At 41.1% G+C, this 18,044-nt stretch overlaps 1 protein-coding gene across 1 annotated transcript in view; it reads left to right on the top strand.

Annotated features, from left to right (window-relative positions):
• trim33l (tripartite motif containing 33, like) overlaps positions 1–17,599 on the top strand; it is a gene marked incomplete at both ends in the record, with an annotated part of 26,784 nt that extends 9,185 nt beyond the window's left edge. Inside the window, 13 exons of the mRNA XM_080053332.1 lie at positions 5,104–5,239; positions 5,655–5,793; positions 6,424–6,543; positions 7,270–7,384; positions 7,935–8,081; positions 8,318–8,426; positions 9,166–11,717; positions 12,314–12,528; positions 14,092–14,188; positions 14,691–14,747; positions 15,591–15,701; positions 16,721–16,868; positions 17,487–17,599. Coding sequence (XP_079909458.1) covers positions 5,104–5,239; positions 5,655–5,793; positions 6,424–6,543; positions 7,270–7,384; positions 7,935–8,081; positions 8,318–8,426; positions 9,166–11,717; positions 12,314–12,528; positions 14,092–14,188; positions 14,691–14,747; positions 15,591–15,701; positions 16,721–16,868; positions 17,487–17,599 — 4,059 coding nt within the window. The remainder of the gene's footprint in view (positions 1–5,103; positions 5,240–5,654; positions 5,794–6,423; positions 6,544–7,269; positions 7,385–7,934; positions 8,082–8,317; positions 8,427–9,165; positions 11,718–12,313; positions 12,529–14,091; positions 14,189–14,690; positions 14,748–15,590; positions 15,702–16,720; positions 16,869–17,486) is intronic.
• Positions 17,600–18,044: the final 445 nt, after the last annotated feature.

Raw genomic sequence — 18,044 nt, 5'->3', positions numbered from 1 at the left:
AAAACACCTTAACAAATTATCTTACAAAAAAGAAAATGTGCCTTTTTTCAGTGTGGCAAACTAGTACTTTTAAACTAACTGCAGGCTCTGTGAATGTTAACAAATCCCCCTCCTCTGAAACTACACAGTGACCCTTTAAAAGTATGTTCCTTAAACTGGTGTGTGTCTTGCTTTCAGTGTAGCAGCTGTAAGGTCCCTTTTTAACTAAACATATTTTCTCTACATGTAATTCTTAATATTGAATAATTCTATCTTCATGAATCAAATTATTTTGAGGAACCTGGAACCAAACGTAAGACTAGAATATGTTTGTAAACCAAACTGTGGGCCCTGCTGCTGTAAACAATTGGCCTTTTAAATGTATGTATATTTTTAATCTGCTTCCCATTGTGAAGCGCTTTGTGACCCTGGTCTGTGAGGGGCGCTATATAAATAAAGTTTACTTACTTACTTACTTACTTACTTACAACAACAGTGAAACAGTAACTTTTCAGGAAGCTTTTGAAGAGTCCTCTGGGCTTCATCCAAGGTTGAGTGGTTCGGATGAAACGGTTGAGGAGGCTTCAGGAACAATTCTTTATATAAAACAAAACAGCTCAACTGCAGTCAAGATGGGGCCTTGATCAAAAGGTGCTAAGTATTTAAACCTGCAGTGTGTAGAATTTGGGGTTTTATTTCCTAGCAGATTTTGTAGAAAATAATTATAATATCCATAAGTACGTTTAATTTAGTGCATAATCGCTGAATTATTTTTTTAGAATTATGATTTTTTTTCCTTAGAAAGGGTCTCATACATGTCCATATTTCTCCATACCTTGGACCAAGGCCTAGTCGCCGCCATGTTGGAAGCGTCATAGTTGGAATGTCATCAGGTGCATTGCTTAACATTTAGAATTGTTCTTGTCCTTGAAGGCCACTGTAGCTTCTGTTATTATTCTAAAGGGGTGGGGTTACCCAGGGAGTGTTGCATTCTAGAACTTTGTAGAACTTTCTTGATGATGTCATATTACACACTGCACCTTTTAAATGAAAAGAACAGCGGTAGGAAATGCATACAAAAACTAAAAGATGAAGAGCTCCTTTCACTTTTTAACCCAGAATGTAGGAATGCTGATTGGTCACTGTTCTCCCTGGGATCTGCCCTCACTTATTTCTGATTGGTGAATCATCATCTCTTTTTTTTTAATTTTTTTAATTTTTACTTTTTTTTCAGTGGTTTTATAGTTTTTACATATGGACAACAAAAAAAACAGAATAAGTAAACACATACAATACATACACAACACCCTCCCCCCTCTCCCCTTTCCCCTCCCTCTCCCCCTTCCCTCTCCCCCCTCCCTGCCCCCTCCCTCACATAAACAGACAAGGAATACAGAAAAAAAGTGAAATAAATAACTAAGACAAAATGATTAAGAAGATAAGCTATAAGTACACAAGAAACAAAACAAAGCTAAAACTAAACTGGGGCAAACCTCACACCTTCTGGTTCCCTAAGTGCCGCAGCACTGGGCCCCATACAGCGGGGAATTTATGGGGGTGACCTGACAGCTCATGTCTTAGCCTAGATTGTTGAATTATCTTTGAACCACCTTCCTTTATGTCTGTTATCATCTCGCTGTCCTGTCCCAAGTCATAAATTGACCAGCGGAGATAGCGCCCGCAGGACTGGTCTCACTCCCCACAGGAATACTTACTGGACGTATGCGTAAATGAACCATTACTTATCTACGCTTTTCTGTGTTAGTGCTAATGCAACCCAGAGGTATTTCTAGGCTTTGCCCTTAAAAAGAGCATTCCTGGAGGCTAAAGGCTGTGGCCCTTCTCTCTGTCCTTTAGATGCACAAAGATAACAGGATTTAATGATCCCTGAAGGCAGACTTCTCACATAAACAGTGCACATGCTTAGCTCTACTGCAGGGGTCACCAACCTTTTGGAACCTGAGGGCTACTTCATGGCTACTGAGTCATACGAAGGGCACCCAGTTAGATACAATCTTCTTAAGTAACACATCTGCTCAGTTTGCCTTTAGTTATATATTATTATTAATGATTAACGATATTCATCTATGTTTTGTTTATTGTTTGTTGGATCCCCATTAGTTGTCACCATTGTGACGACTATTCTTCCTGGGGTCCCTAAAAAGCAAAACAATTCCTATACAGTTTTCCCAAAATAGGAATCACATACACAAAAAAAATCTAAAACAAGCAATTACATTTTTCTCATAAAAAAGAAGAAACTCAAATCATAGCCTACATCATACCGTGTGCATACACACACCCGCTTACCCACATTAGATGCCTAAAGGTTCATATTGTAAGCATACAGAATACATTTGCATGCACCATACATACACACTACAAGTATACATTCAGAGATCATTTCATTAAGAGCTGTCCCTATATATAAGTTTAAACTAAGAATTCAAAATAAGGCACTCTGCAGCTTTACAAACACTGGTTGACTGAATTTAACCTGATTTCTTTGCTCAAAACAGCTTTTTTCAATTCCCTTCTAAATCCTATTTTTTTACTCTTAAGAATGAGGCAGTACGGAAGTCCGTTCCAATATGCAATAGCTCTGTACAATACAGTTTTTTTCAGTGCATTTGTTCGAGGTCTCGGTTGTTTGAAACGACAACTTAAGGCCTGCCTGGTTTACTTAAGGCCTGCCTGGAAGACACTGATCATGTTAATGATTTCTCACACAAAGTATCAACAATGACTTAAAAAAGGTGGGAAACAGATTATTATGCTATTTTTAGAACAGGCCTGCGGGCGCCTCACATGGTCCTTGCGGGCTACCTGGTTCCCGCGGGCACTGTGTTGGTGACCCCTGCTCTACTGCATACACAAGGAGAGGCCTTTACCTTCATAGAGATTAAGCCATGCTTCAGAATGAGACGCTACCCTTTCTAACTTCAAACAGTGTTCCAGGGATCTACATTTTCCTGTGAGGAAAGTTTGTTTATTCAGTTATGAGAATAAAGCTTACAAAATGTCACTTCTCTGACACACACAAAGTTACACACTGCACCTTTTTAAAACACCTTAAAAAACATGATAGGGGAAGGTGGGGTGATTTGTGCATTTTGGAAGATGCAAAACCCCTTGTTTCTAGAAAACCGTGGAAGAAATTGGAAATGTGACCACATATTTAAGAAGAGCCATCCATTTGACTCATCCTGTAAAGAAGGGAGACACAAGGAATAAGATATAAGCACATTTAAGCTCAAAAAACTGTGTTTTGCCTTTCAAAGTAAAATTTCAATGATCAAGGTTTTTTGATTATTGTGTCTGAACAATTATAGACACGTTTGAAAACATTTGACACATGTTTAGTGCTTTGGTATGCTACACTTTGAGTCTATATAGTTAGCACAATGTCAACCCTAAATTGCTGCATCATGCCTATTATCCAAAATTCTGGGGATGGGGTGATTTGTGCGCAAGGGCCTGGGTGAGTTATAAGTAAGTAAGTAAGTAAAATGTATTTATAAAAGCACATTTATGACAGTTTGCACTGTCCAAAGTGCTGTACATAGTGCATTCAGTAGGTAAACAATGAAGGTACAATAACAATAACCAAAATAAAAGACGTAAAGCCCATACATCCACATAAACACAGATAGTAGTGCAGAGGTAAGATAGTTAATGGGGAGGAAACACCAGGGTGTACATATGGGTTTTGAGCCTTGATTTAAAGGCAGAAATGTAGGGGGAATCACATTTGTCAGGTGGCAGTTGGTTCCACAAGCACGGAGCAACTAGTGCAAAGTACATTTCTGAGAGTTGTGCCAGTGGCATGGCTGTATACGCTGGTCACCAAAAGAAAGTGATTGTCTACAGTAGCTCAGAAGAGAGTGACATCTCAATTCCACTTAACGACACCACTGATGAGAGTTCAGATGGCCAGAAAGATGATGATGGTGACTTTGTCATTGTGACACAATGACGCACAAATCACCCCACTACGTGGGGTGATTTGTGCGTCAAGACAACTTTTTTTCCGAAAGCTATATTTCTTAAACAGTTTATTCCAGATCCAAAGTTTTTATTGCCAGGGATGCACAACATCCTGAAATATATGTACATATTTGAGTTGGAGACATAACTGTCAAGGCCTCACTTTAAAATCACTTTGAGTAAAAAGTTGCACAAATCACCCCACCTTCCCCTATACATTAATTTGCCTTCTAACGGTGTCTCTTGTGTTTCAGTGGGGTATTTTTCATTTAATTTTTCATTTAACTTTTATTTATCCTCCAGAGACCAATTGAGGGGTGACCCTCATTTACAATGACGTCGAGTTCAAACAAATTCAAAGGAAAAACAACAATACATAAACAATATTCAACGCAAATACATCAAATACACAACAACAGGTGAAGAGAAAAAAACAATTGAAACATTTACATAGTGGTGAAGAGTGGCAGCAATTAAAATGAAATGGGTGAAAGTACAATACAAGCATCTATCCAGTCCCTTTACTAAACATATTTACTCCACGTGTAATTCTTAATATTGAATAATTCTTTCATCATAAATCCAAACTAAATTATTTTGAGGCAAGATCTAGGAGTTATGTCACGATGAAATAAATAAGTAAAAGTGTGTCCCAAGTTTATCCCTTGTGCACCCTAACTAGATTATTTTTATGGTCAGATGTAGTACCGTAATTTTCGGACTGTAAGCCACGCCTTTTTCCCCATTTTTCGACCCTGCGGCTTATATATATATATATATATATATATATATATATATATATATAATTAAATAAGATCCTGAGGGACCAACGAAAAATGAATAAATAAACATAATGTAAAAAGGGTAGGCGCAATAAGCTAAGGCTTCAGCCTACACCTTTTCGATCAATACTATTTATAAGAGATTAATATATAAATTACGACGACAACTTTGTGTTATTTTGTGTTTTTTATTATTTTATTTTTTTAACTTGTGTAAGTGATGTTGTGAATATGTTTTGATCGAAATAAACTGAAACTGAACTGAGTGGGAAGGAGGAGCAGGATCTTTCCACTTGAGTAAGATAACTAAATAAAACTGATTTGATTTGATTAACTGTGTCTCTTGTCTCTGCAGTGTGGCAGCTGTGAGGCGGCTTCGGCCCGCTGTTGGTGTGTGGAGTGTAATGAAGCTCTGTGTGATGAGTGTGTGTCCGCTCACAGGAGAGTGTCTCTCACCAGAGCTCACAAGATACTCAACCAGCCACGCTCAGGTCAGAACCACCAGTCACATGTTACATACTGTCTATCACTGTGTCTTGCTTGGGTTGTTCTGTCTGTCTGTCTGTCTGTCTGTCTGTCAAAATGCCAATAACGAGGGTGCGTTTGTTTTAGGTATCTCCGCATCCTCCATCTCTCCTCCTCCTCTCTCTCTCTGTGTGTGTGTGTGTGTGTGTGTGTGTGTGTGTGTGTGTGTGTGTGTGTGTGTGTGTGTGTGTGTGTGTGTGTGTGTGTGTGTGTGTGTGTGTGTGTGTGTGTGTGTGTGTGTGTGTGTGTGTGTGTGTGTGTGTGTGTGTGTGTGTCTGTGTCTGTGTCTGTGTCTGTGTCTGTGTCTGTGTGTGTGTGTGTGTGTGTCTGTGTCTGTGTCTGTCTGTCAAAATGCCAATAACGAGGGTGCGTTTGTTTTAGGTATCTCCTTGGCCGCCATCGCTCCTCCTCCCACTAAGTTCTGCAGACTCCACCCGTCTGAGGCGCTCAAACTTTTCTGCTTCACCTGCAACCAGCTCACCTGCAGAGACTGTCAGCTCACCAGCCACATGAAACACAGGTACGTCTGTCTGTCTGTCTGTCTGTCCGTCTGTCTGTGTATGTCTGTCTGTCTGTGTATGTGTGTGTATGTTTCTGTCTGTCTGTGTATGTGTGTCTGTGTGTCTGTCTGTCTGTCTGTCTGTCTGTGTGTCTGTCCGTCTGTCTGTGTATGTGTGTGTATGTTTCTGTCTGTCTGTGTATGTGTGTGTATGTTTCTGTCTGTCTGTCTGTGTATGTGTGTGTATGTTTCTGTCTGTCTGTCTGTCTGTGTATGTGTGTCTGTCTGTCCGTGTATGTGTGTCTGTCTGTCTGTCTGTCTGTCTGTGTGTGTATGTGTGTGTATGTTTCTGTCTGTCTGTGTATGTGTGTCTGTCTGTCTGTCTGTCTGTGTATGTGTGTCTGTGTGTCTGTCCCTCTGTCTGTCTGTCTGTCTGTCTGTCTGTCTGTCCGTCTGTCTGTGTATGTTTCTGTCTGTCTGTCTGTGTATTTGTGTCTACAAATCTGTCTAATAAAGCAAAAATGCCCAAAAAATATATTAAAAAAAAAATTGAAAATTGGGATTTACCTGTATAAATAAAGGTAAAAATTTTAAAAAGCTATAATATTAATGAGTGTGTGTGTGTGTGTGTGTCTGCCTGCGTCTGCCCAGGTATCAGTTCATCAGTGCCGAGTTGCTGGAAGGCGTGAAGAAGGGATTGGAGGACCGGATTCAGCCATTCAGAGCGCACGGAGAGAAGGCACAGCAGAGTCTAACGGACATGGAGACCAGGTGCATTGTGGGACATTTATATATGGAATTTATTTTTCAGTATTAATTAAGAATAAATAATATGGTGATTTTTTTTTTTTTCTTTTGCGATTTTTTTTAATATTTTTTTTATTTTTGAGAATTTTTGAATCTTTTTGGAATAGAATTGTAATATTTTGAGACTAAAATTTTAATTTTTTTAATTTTAATTTTTAAGATTTTTTTTTGTTTGTTTCAGAAATTATTATTTAAAATAATTGTTTTGCGCATTTGTCCTTTTTAATTTCTCTTTGCTGAAGACAAAGATGAAGGGAATATTACAAGTGACAATTTGATTTATAATTATTTAGTTTTGCTCAATTTCTTTTGGTCCATAAAAAGGATGGAACCATGAATAGAATTGTTGTAATTCCTGCAGTGCGCACAAATGTGATTCCATATATAGTCAGTATTTAGTTGTAAATTAACGTGTGTGTGTGTGTGTGTGTGTGTGTGTGTGTGTGCGTGTGTGCGTGTGTGTGTGTGTGTGTGTGTGTCTGTCTGACTGTCTGCCTGTTTGTGTGTCTGTGTCTGACTGTCTGTGTGTGTGTGTGACTGTCTGTCTATCTGTCTATCTGTCTGTCTGTCTGTCTGTCTGTCTGTCTGTCTGTCTGTCTGTCTGTCTGTCTGTCTGTCTGTCTGCCTGTCTGTCTGTCTGTCTGTCTGTGTGTCTGCCTGCCTGTCTGTCTGTCTGTCTGTGTTTTTCAGGCTAACTGACATCGCTGAGAGTCGTTCAATCCTGGCGTCACAACTTCAACAAACTTACTTCAAGTTGTTGACACATCTGCAGGAACGAATGAACTCCTTTCTAGAACAGGCCAAGGTAACAGAGACTGTGTGTGTGTGTGTGTGTGTGTGTGTGTGTGTGTGTGTGTGTGTGTGTGTGTGTGTGTGTGTGTGTGTGTGTGTGTGTGTGTGTGTGTGTGTGTGTGTGTGTGTGTGTGTGTGTGTGTGTGTGTGTGTGTGTGTGTGTGTGTGTGTGTGTGTGTGTGTGTGTGTGTGTGTGTGTGTGAAATGTTTAACTAGTGACCATGAATGACTAAATGTTTTAATTGTTTTGGCTGTCCGATATCATCATTGTGCAGACTGGTAGCGGATCGTGAGGAGATATTCACTGATTTTGATAGATGGATGGATGGTTGGATAGATAGATAGATAGATACATAGATGGATAGATAGATACATGGATGGATAGATAGATAGATAGATAGATACATGGATGGATAGATAGATAGATAGATAGATACTTAGATACATACAATCTCATGCATAGAAATAGACACAGGAAAGTGCATAAAAACCCAAGTTAAAGTGCCTGTTAGATGTCTTCCACTATCTTTATGCGTGTGAGTATTTTTGCGTTTTGTTGTCAGATGGTGAGTGAGCGTGAGACGGAGATGCTCCAGAAAAGGATCTCGGTGCTGAAGCAGCTGCAGCAGAAGCATCGGACTCTGTTTGAAACGGCAGAAAAAGCCCAAAAATCCAGCGACATCGTGGCCCTGCAGAGCTACGCGGCACAGGTAACAACCGCACCGGATTCAAGATGGCGACGAGTCAGAAGACTTTTTTCTTTCCATTTTAACCTGCAATTTTTATTTAATTTTCTTCTTTTCATTCGCTTTTAAATGTTTTATAATGTGTTTTATGTATTCTAATCTTGCCCCTGTAAAGCACTTTGAGTGGGCTTGTGTCTGAATTGTGCTATATAAATAAACTTGCCTTGCCTTGACAGTGTGTGACGTAGTGTCTCCTGCAGATTGAAGCTCAGCTGAAGGTCTGTGACTTCCAGGACTGCTCTCCCCACACCATGTCGTCACTGAAGGTCGTCTGTGAGACCCAAGCTATGACCCACGTGATGAACTTTGGTAAATCACAGAACACACCGTTTTATATGTTTATGGTGCTATTATTGTTTCTTTTATTTCTGTTTGTCTTTTCTTTTTTTTCTTTTACTTCATTTCTTTATTGTATTTTAATGTCAGGTGGACATCCTTCATAAGCCCTTCGGGGTTTCTTTTGTCCCACCCGTGCATTTATGTATGTCTATGCGCATCTTCTTGCCATTTTTTTTAATCTTGTTTATTTGCACAAATAAACTAAACTAAACTAAACGAGCAACTTGTAAATATTTCTGAAACCGTTTCATTTTTCCTCTGATGATCATAAATAACATCCAACGAGACCATCAGTGTAAAATAATAGTTTTTCTAAATGCCTTTGTCATGGTGTATACGCTCACCCAGGAACAACAGCTTGCGTGATAAAAACACTACCGCTTTGGTCCAAAGAGGGAACGCTAAAATTAACACAACATGAAAGTTCCTCAGAGCACATTTTTAAGGAAAAACAGTTATTCATCTTTTACTATTTAAACTTGTTTAACATTGCTTGCATGTTAGAAATAAAGACAATCAATCACTCAATCACCCACTCACTCACTCACTCACTCACTCACTCACTCACTCACTCACTCACTCACTCACTCACTCACTCACTCACTCACTCACTCACTCACTCACTCACTCACTCACTCACTCACTCACTCACTCACTCAATCAATCAAGTTGGTTATTTCTACCGCTGACTCAATGTATTTGTTTCCAGGTAATCTTGATGTTACTTGGGTTCCTTTCTCTGTCGCACCAACGACCCCCAAACCCAGAGTTAGTCCGGCCACCGCCAGCACCTCTACATCTTCATCATCATCTTCCTCGCGAACCAGCACCCCCAGTAGTGACACCAACTCACCAGCTCCCAATGTTCCCGTCAACAATGTCCCAGTGGCCTCTGCCTCTGTGCCACACACACCCTCATCCAATCGGCTTACTCCTCCTCCTCCCTCCTACAACCAATCCACTGCTCCCATCCCTACAACCAGTAGTGCAAAAAACTCCAATAAAAAAGTCGTGCCTTCAACTTCTGCTGTCGATTCTAAACCAGAACAAAAGATCTTACCGATGGGTCGCGTTCAACCTTTTTCAAACTCCGTGAATGTGCAGCAAGTCAGTTCCATGTCAGCCTCGTTGAACTCAATCAACCGGGCAATAGCGTATCTTGTGACCAACAATAACACCGCCCACCAAGTGCCCTGCTTGCCCTTAAAGGAAACCCCATCTTCCCAATCTGTGTTCAACGCTCACAAAGAAACTCAAAGATTATGGTCCCAACATTTGAAATTGAAAAGCTCTTCCGCTCCTCCAGCTACACCTCGATACAATATTCTTGTCCCAATGCCGACGAAACAAAACCAGACAAAAATCGCCCCGAAAGCAACAACAAGCCCCCAGCCTCTGAATGATAGAGGTTCCACTGCAGCAGCTATTTCCAGTACACATTTATCCAGTGCCCTGAGTCTGATCTCTTCTGTTGGCTCGGACCAGATTCTCGTGCCGATGCAAAATCATCAGGTGCTTTCAGCGGCCGCCCAAAAGGAAAGCTCAAGCCGGGAACCTCTTTATGATGTCACTAAGGATGCAGATGGTAATTTCACTATCTCACATAAAAACCAAATCATCTCTTCTGTCAGCCCAGAACAAATTCTTGTGCCGATACAGAACCAAAAGGTGCTCTCTGCGTCCGCCCAAAAGGAAAAATCAAGCCTACAACCTCCATATGATGTCACTAAGGCTGCAGATGCTCATATCACTGTCAGAAATAGAAACCAAATAATCTCTTCTATGCTGACGAGTGAAGAAATGCCAACAACATCCGCCAAAGAAGGAACAAGCACACAGCCTTTGAGTGATAAAAGTTCCACTACAGCTATCGCCACTGTTTATTCTTCGCCTATTCCTTCTGTGCGCTCTGAAAACGATAAGCTTGTCCCTTTGCCGAGTCAAACGGTGCCAAAAAGCCCCGAAGAAAGTCCGAATTCCAAACCTGTTGAAGACCAAAGCTCTACTGGTATCAAGACTCGTAAATATGATGAATTTATCGGCGCTTGTGCCTTGTTCCTCAAACAACAACCGGCACAGCAAAATCCGGTGGTGAAGGCGGTCGCGGATTCGGCTTGTGACCGCGGTGAAAAGCCGGTGGAATCGACGAGATGGCAGGAACCGCTAGAGGGCGAACCAACTTCAACCATGTCCGAAGAAAGTGAAACTGGATCGGAAGCGTCTTTCCTAGAAAAAAACAGCGAAAAGAACTGTGAACCAATATCGAAACACAAACAGCTCGTAGACCTCGAGGCTTCATCGAAACCTTCCGACTCGGATGACAGCAACCAGGGGTGGAAATCGTCGACATCTGAAGACAACAAACTTGATTTGAAACTGTCGGAGTCTGAGGAGAGTAATTTAGAATGGAAAGGGCCTGACGGAACTGAAGTGTCCTCAAGAAAAGACGCTGGAGAATCGAGCTGTCTGATTGGTCCCTCGGAGTGCACTCGTAGCCAATGGCAGCAGACCACAGCCCAAGACAGTGAACCAGAATTGAAACCATGTAAATCTCTAGATAGTAAACTTGAATTCAAACCATCTGAACCGCAAGACCATGAATCTATATTGAAACAATCGGAAGTGTCCGCAAGAGACGCTGGCGAACCGAGCATTTTGATTGGACAGCCAGAATGTAGTCGTAGCCATTCTGAGCTAATGGCAGATCCTAATACTAACCCTAAACCAGCGTTTACAGAGTCTGTACCCGAAGTGAGTAAACTTGTACTGAATCCATTAGAACCCAAAGACAGTAAACTTTCATGGAACTCGTCGACATTCGAAGATGCTAGTAACCTGGAATTTAAACCTTCTACATCCGAAGTGTCCGCAAGACACACTGGCGAACCAAGCGATTTGATTGGACAGCCAGCCTGCAGTAATAGCCAGTGTGAGCCAATAGCACCCCCTAGTCTTACTCCTAACAATAACCCTGAACCAGCATTGGAACCATCTTTTCCCGAAGTTGGTCAAATTGAATTGGAAAAGTCTGAACATCAAGATATCGAACTTGACCCTGAAATGTCTGACAGTGACTCTGACGAACCAAGCTTTTTGATTGGACAACAGGACTGCAGCGGGAGCCAATGGCAGCCCACCGTGTCCATGTTTAGACTTCCTGTAAAAAGGCCCAAACCTGGACGACCGCTCCCTGGGTTTCGTTTGTTCCCCGGTGTGGATGAAGACCACATTGAAATAGAAATGATAAGCGATTGCAGTGAGGTAGGATGACACCTGTTTATTTATTTGTTTGTTTGTTTATTCGTTTGTTTTTTTATTTCTTTATATTTTATTTTTAAGCTTTGTTTATTCAAAATCGTTTGTATTAAAAGGTGCTAAGAGGAACTTTTATATATTTCTGAAACAGTCTAATTTGTCCTCTGATGATCATGTAACAGCAAACGAGACCATCAGTGCAAAGAATGCTATTTGTATATAGTTTTTCTTAATGCCTTTGTCATGGGTCCCTCACCCTGGAACTATAGCTGGCATAGTAAAAACACTATCGCTTTTGTCCAAAGGGGGCGCTAGAATGAACAAAAACTCAAAGTTCCTCTGAGCACCTTTTTAAGTTTTCGGGGGTTTGTGTGTGTCTGTCTGTGTCTCTCTGTGTCTGTCTCTGTTTGCGTGGGTCAATCATGTCCTGCTGAAAAGCATGTGTGAATGCTGGATGGTGAAAAGCCGAGGCTAAACTAGATTGCTGAAAGTTTTATGAATATTAAAGGAATACTTCACCCATACTTTATATTTCCACCGGTGAAGTAGGTCTTTAAGTATGACAATACATGAATGGGATTGAACAGTGTGCTGTGTTTCAGTCCGACGATGACGATGATGATGATGATGATGATGATGTCACTGATGATGTCACTGATGACATCACAGAAGAGCCTTCCTCTCCAGAGTCCCCGGTGACCCTTCAGCTCGTCTCCTGCTCGGCATGTGGATCCGCCAACGGTTCCATCATCTGTTCCACGTGCGGCCGCGGATACCACCGGGAATGCCACGTGCCGCCGGTCGGACCGGACATCTGGTAACGGTTTTAACACTTACTCCTTTTCAGGCATATCAATTCAATATGTTATTTGTTTATTTTTTTATTTTTTTTGTGAAATCATTTGAACGACATTTTTTGTATTTTCATGCTTTTCAATTTTGTTTTGTAATTTTGATATGTCTGAAATAAATTTAATCAATCAATCAATCAATTACTTACACTGGAGCGACTGTATTTCAGGTGGTAGAGCGGGTCGGTTAATGATCGAAGGGTTGAAGGTTCGATTCCCTGCCCTGTCACCTGTGTCATGTTTGTTGTGTCCTTGGGCAAGACACTTCACCCACCTTGCCTCGTGTGAATGTCGATAGTTAGCCTGCTATCGGTGTATGAATGTGTGTGTGAATGGTAACGTGTAAATGGGAACCGGTCTCTAGGTAGCGCAATGATACAAAAACAAGTAAGAGTCTCCGGTCTCAATGGGATTTACCTGTATAAAAAAAAAACTAATATAGAAATAGGAATAGGCTAACCAAACACAATATAACAGTTTGCATTATTTATTTATGTATTGGTAAACAATCTATTTATTTAACAAGGACAAATACAAACAAGCTGCTGCTGCTTCTTTTTAAATGTATATTTATCAATAGAAATCTTTACTTTTTAACATGTCTATTGCTGCTATCTAGCTCGTGTTTTCGTATTTGTTTTTGCATTTTTGTGCTACCTGCTGCTGGAATTTGAATTTCCCTGAAGGAAACTTCCCAAGGGATCAATAAAGTATTTGTCTATCTATCTGTCTATCTGTCTATCTGTCTATCTGTCTGTCTGTCTGTCTGTCTGTCTGTCTGTCTGTCTGTCTGTCTGTCTGTCTGTCTGTCGTGGAGATAGAGAATGTATGTTGACGAATTTCACTTTTTCTGTGCATATATCCTCATGATCATCTTCCTTTACCGTACTGTGTGTGCGCTGAACAAAGATCATGTTGCTAGCTACAGTGGTCCCCCTTTTACATACCCTATGTTAACAGGATGTGTAATAGGACACCGGTAATCTTTCAGTGCACACACAGTACAGAGAGGTGGTGGATCGTGAGGGAATATTAAAGGGGCAGTGTGTAACATTTTAAGTCATTTATTAGCTCAAATCAATTTCCTCATTCATAAATATGTCCTCATTGGTGTAAAATCACCTCTGCCAATAATCTGAATTATCCTCCTGGAGAATTACAAATATTAATATTACATTTTGTACATTGAGCAGGTAAGTCTTATGGAGGCATCCATGTTTTAGGAATGTCATCAGGTGCATTGTTTAGAATTTAGAATTGTTCTTGTCCTTGAAGGCCACTGTAGCTTCTGTTATTATTCAAAAGGGGTGGGGTTACCCAGGGAGCGTTGCATTCTAGAACTTTCTAGAACTTTCTTGATGATGTCATATTACACACTGCACCTTTAAAATGTTGTATTTTTATCCATGTTTTAAATTTGTTCCTTTTTAGTATTTGTATTCTTTATTTGATTTTAACCCTTGAGTGGCCCTGTGCCTGAAATGTGCTTTATAAATAAAATCGCCTTGCCTTGCCTCTTTGTCTTTCAGGTCAGAGTGGAACTGTTCACTTTGTCGAGATCTGACGGACGATTCAGACGGAACAGAAAAACCATCGAGCCTCTGCCTCAATCTGCTGGAACAGAGGGTGAGAAGACAGACAGACAGACAGACAGACTCACAGACAGACTCACAGACAGACTCACAGACAGACAGACAGACAGACAGACAGACAGACAGACAGACAGACAGACAGACAGACAGACAGACAGACAGACAGACAGACAGACAGACAGAAAGACGCACGCATAGGCACACATACGCACACACACACATACAGGGACGCACATACCAGCACGCATGCACAGACAGACTCACACTCGCAGGCACAGAGACAGACAGACGGACAGACATAGGCACACACACACACACACACACACACACACACACACACACACACACACACACACACACACACACACATACATACACGCATGCACAAACTAATTATTTACAGTCTGTTATGGTCAGGCCCATTGGGTTTAATGTGTTTATGAGGTGTTAACTGTGTGTGTGTGTGTGCGTGCGTGCGTGCGTGCGTGTGTGTGTGTGTGCGTGTGTGTGTGTGTGTGCGTGCGTGTGTGTTTCAGAGATGTGAGAGTCTGCTGCTCTACTTGAAGGTTGAAGGCTGCACTCATCTTTCCGAGGTCAGTTTACCACGTTCCAACAATTTTTTTGCAAAATATAAGAACTGAGGAACTGAGTGATTCTGGAGAACGCTTGTTGTCAAAATCACTTTGTCAAAATCAGTGAATATCTCCTCATGATCCACTGTGTGTGTGTGTGCGTGCGTGTGTGTGTGTGCGTGTGTGTGTGTGTGTTGAAAAAAATCTGGTGTTGATACATGGTTTATTTTATTTTTTTCATTTTCAATCTTCACATATAGTCTTGTCCCTGATCTTATGTTGAATGTGGTGTGTAATAACTGTACGTGACTGTTTATTTTGCTCATCATTATCATGGTGCTGCCTTCATTCTTGGAAAAGAGATTTTAAAGGTGCAGTGTGTAATATGACATCATCAAGAAAGTAGAAAGTTCTAGAATGCAACGCTCCCTGGGTAACCCCACCCCTTTCGAATAATAACAGAAGCTACGGTGGCCTTCAAGGACAAGAACAATTCTACATTTTAAACAATGCACCTGATGACATTCCAACTATGACACTTTCAAGATGGCGGCACTAGGCCTTGGTCCAAAATATGCAGAAATATGGACATATATGAGACCCTTTCTAAGGGAAAAGAAATTATTAAAAAAAAAAATTCAGCTATTATGCACTAAATCAAATATACTTATGGATATTATAATTACTTTCTACAAAATCTGCTGGGAAATAAAACCCAAAATTCTACACACTGCAGGTTTAATCTAAATGAACCTTACCTGGTTAAATAAAGGAAATTGATTGATTGATTGATTGATTGATTGATTGATTGATTGATTGATTGATTGATTGATTGATTGATTGATTGTTTTTGCTTGTATTCAGTCTGGTCCGGTCTGGTCAGGTCTGAAGAGATTGTCCACGCGCATCTGTGTCTTTAAAACACCTGGAAAGCTGGTCCTTCATCTCTGGAGTCTGCTCAAAGACGCCTCACAGGTACGCGATACAATCCCCATTACTAAGAATATGGTATGTAGTGGTATTAAAGCTGCCGTGTGTAACTTTTCAATAATACCCCAACAGATGTTTGTGCTGGCTGGGCGTTTGTAACGTTTAAAAAAATTCCCTAGCTGTCCTTATTTTTATTTTTATTTTTATTTTTATTTTTATTTTTATTTTTATTTTTATTTTTATTTTTATTTTTATTTTTATTTTTATTTTTACTATACACTTCTCTGCTTCTGTATTTGCAATAAAAGTTCAACACTAAGAATACAGCTCTGGAAAAAATTAAGGGACCAGTCTGGATTTTTCTTCAGTCTTTATCTCTGCAATACTTTATGGAAATGCTCTTTAATGACAATGTTTTTCGGGGGAATTTGGTAGAAATGTTGTCAGTAGTTTGTTGAAAAAAAAAATAAAAATAAAAATGTTGATTCTACTCAAACATATGCCTATAGATAGTAAAATGAGAGTGAACCACACTGAACATTTGGAGTGGTCTCTTAATTTTTTCCAGAGCTGTATAGTGATATTAAAGGTGCAGTGTGTAACTCTGTGTGTGTCAGAGAAGTGAAACATTTTCTAAGGTTTATTCCCATAACTGAATGAACAAACTTTCCTCACAGGAAAATGTGATCCCTGGAACACTGTTTGAAGTTAGAAAGCTTCCTGAAAAGTTACTGTTTCACTGTTGTTGTTTACAGCAGCAGGGCCCACAGTTTGGTTTACAAACATATTCTAGTCTTAACGTTTGGTTCCAGGTTCCTCAAAATAATTTGATTTATGATGATAGAATTATTCAATACTAAAGAATTACATGTGGAGAAAATATGTTTAGTAAACTAACTGCAGGCTCTGTGAATGTAAACAAACCCTCCTCCTCTGAAACTACACAGTGACCCTTTAAAATCTCTTTTCAATGTAAATCGAATTATCTTTTTGGTTTTAAGCTAAAAAAAAAAAAAGCTTGTTGGCCTACAGTAAACATTCTTCCTTCTCTCTTGTGTTCGCAGGACGACGGAGGTGAATTGTTAAAACTGCGTCAAAGACTCCACAGTAAAGTGAAGGATATTTTCGGTCCAGATTTTCACCAGTCGCTCGTGGAACCGGCGACCCCAACAAGGCCAGAGGGTCCGGGGGAGAGAGAGGGAGAGACGGGGGGTGCCAGGGAGAGAGAGGGAGAGATGGGGGAGGTAGGGGAAAGAGAGGGAGAGATGGGGGAGGTAGGGGAAAGAGAGGGAGAGATGGGGGAGGTAGGGGAGAGAGAGGGAGAGACAGAGGGGGTATGGGAGAGAGAGGGAGAGATGGGGGAGGTAGGGGAGAGATTGGGAGAGACAGAGGGGGTAGGGGAGAGAGAGGGAGAGATGGGGGGTGCCAGGGAAAGAGAGGGAGAGACAGAGGGGGTAGGGGAGATAGAGGGAGAGACAGAGGGGGTATGGGAGAGAGAGGGAGAGATGGGGGAGGTAGGGGAGAGATTGGGAGAGACAGAGGGGGTAGGGGAGAGAGAGGGAGAGACAGAGGGGGTAGGGGAGAGAGAGGGAGAGACGGGGGGGGTAGGGGAGATAGAGGGAGAGACAGAGGGGGTATGGGAGAGAGAGGGAGAGACAGAGGAGGTAGGGGAGAGAGAGGGAGAGACAGAGGGGGTATGGGAGAGAGAGGGAGAGATGGGGGGTGCCAGGGAGAGAGAGGGAGAGACAGAGGGGGTAGAGGAGAGAGAGGGAGAGACGGGGGAGGTAGGAGAACAGGGCTCAAGGGTCCCGGAAGAATCCAAACACAAAGAAATACGCAAGAGGCTTCGCGAGTTTCTAGACCTGAATGGAACGCCGCTGTCCAAGAGGATAAGAGTGGCCTCCGATTATGACGTGTTCCGCACTGTCTCTATGGATCTTTGATTAGTTTTGCAAAGCATCTTGGGAACTGGAGTTTTTCCTCATTTATTGATCAAAATGTGAAACGTTATTGATGCTGTTTTTTTTTTTGTTTTTTTTTAATGTATGCTTCTCAATATACAATATATATGTACAGGCACGAACATAGACAGAGATTGTGTTCGAAAAGCCATACTAACGTCCTATTCATACTAAAGGCCTACTAACGTCCTATTCATACTAAAGGCCTACTAACGTCCTACTCATACTAAAGGCCCTACTTACGTCCTACTCATACTAAAGGTCTACTGACGTCCTACTCATACTAAAGGCCTACTGACGTCCTACTCATACTAAAAGCCCTACTTACGTCCTACTCATACTAAAAGCCCTACTTACGTCCTACTCATACTAAAGGCCTACTGACGGCCTACTCATACTAAAACTCCTACTTACGTCCTACTCATAC

The sequence above is a fragment of the Ammodytes marinus genome (assembly GCF_949987685.1).
Source record: "Ammodytes marinus genome assembly, chromosome: 25".
NCBI classification, from domain to species: Eukaryota; Metazoa; Chordata; class Actinopteri; order Uranoscopiformes; family Ammodytidae; genus Ammodytes; species Ammodytes marinus.
This window is presented reverse-complemented; position numbering and strand designations above follow the sequence as displayed.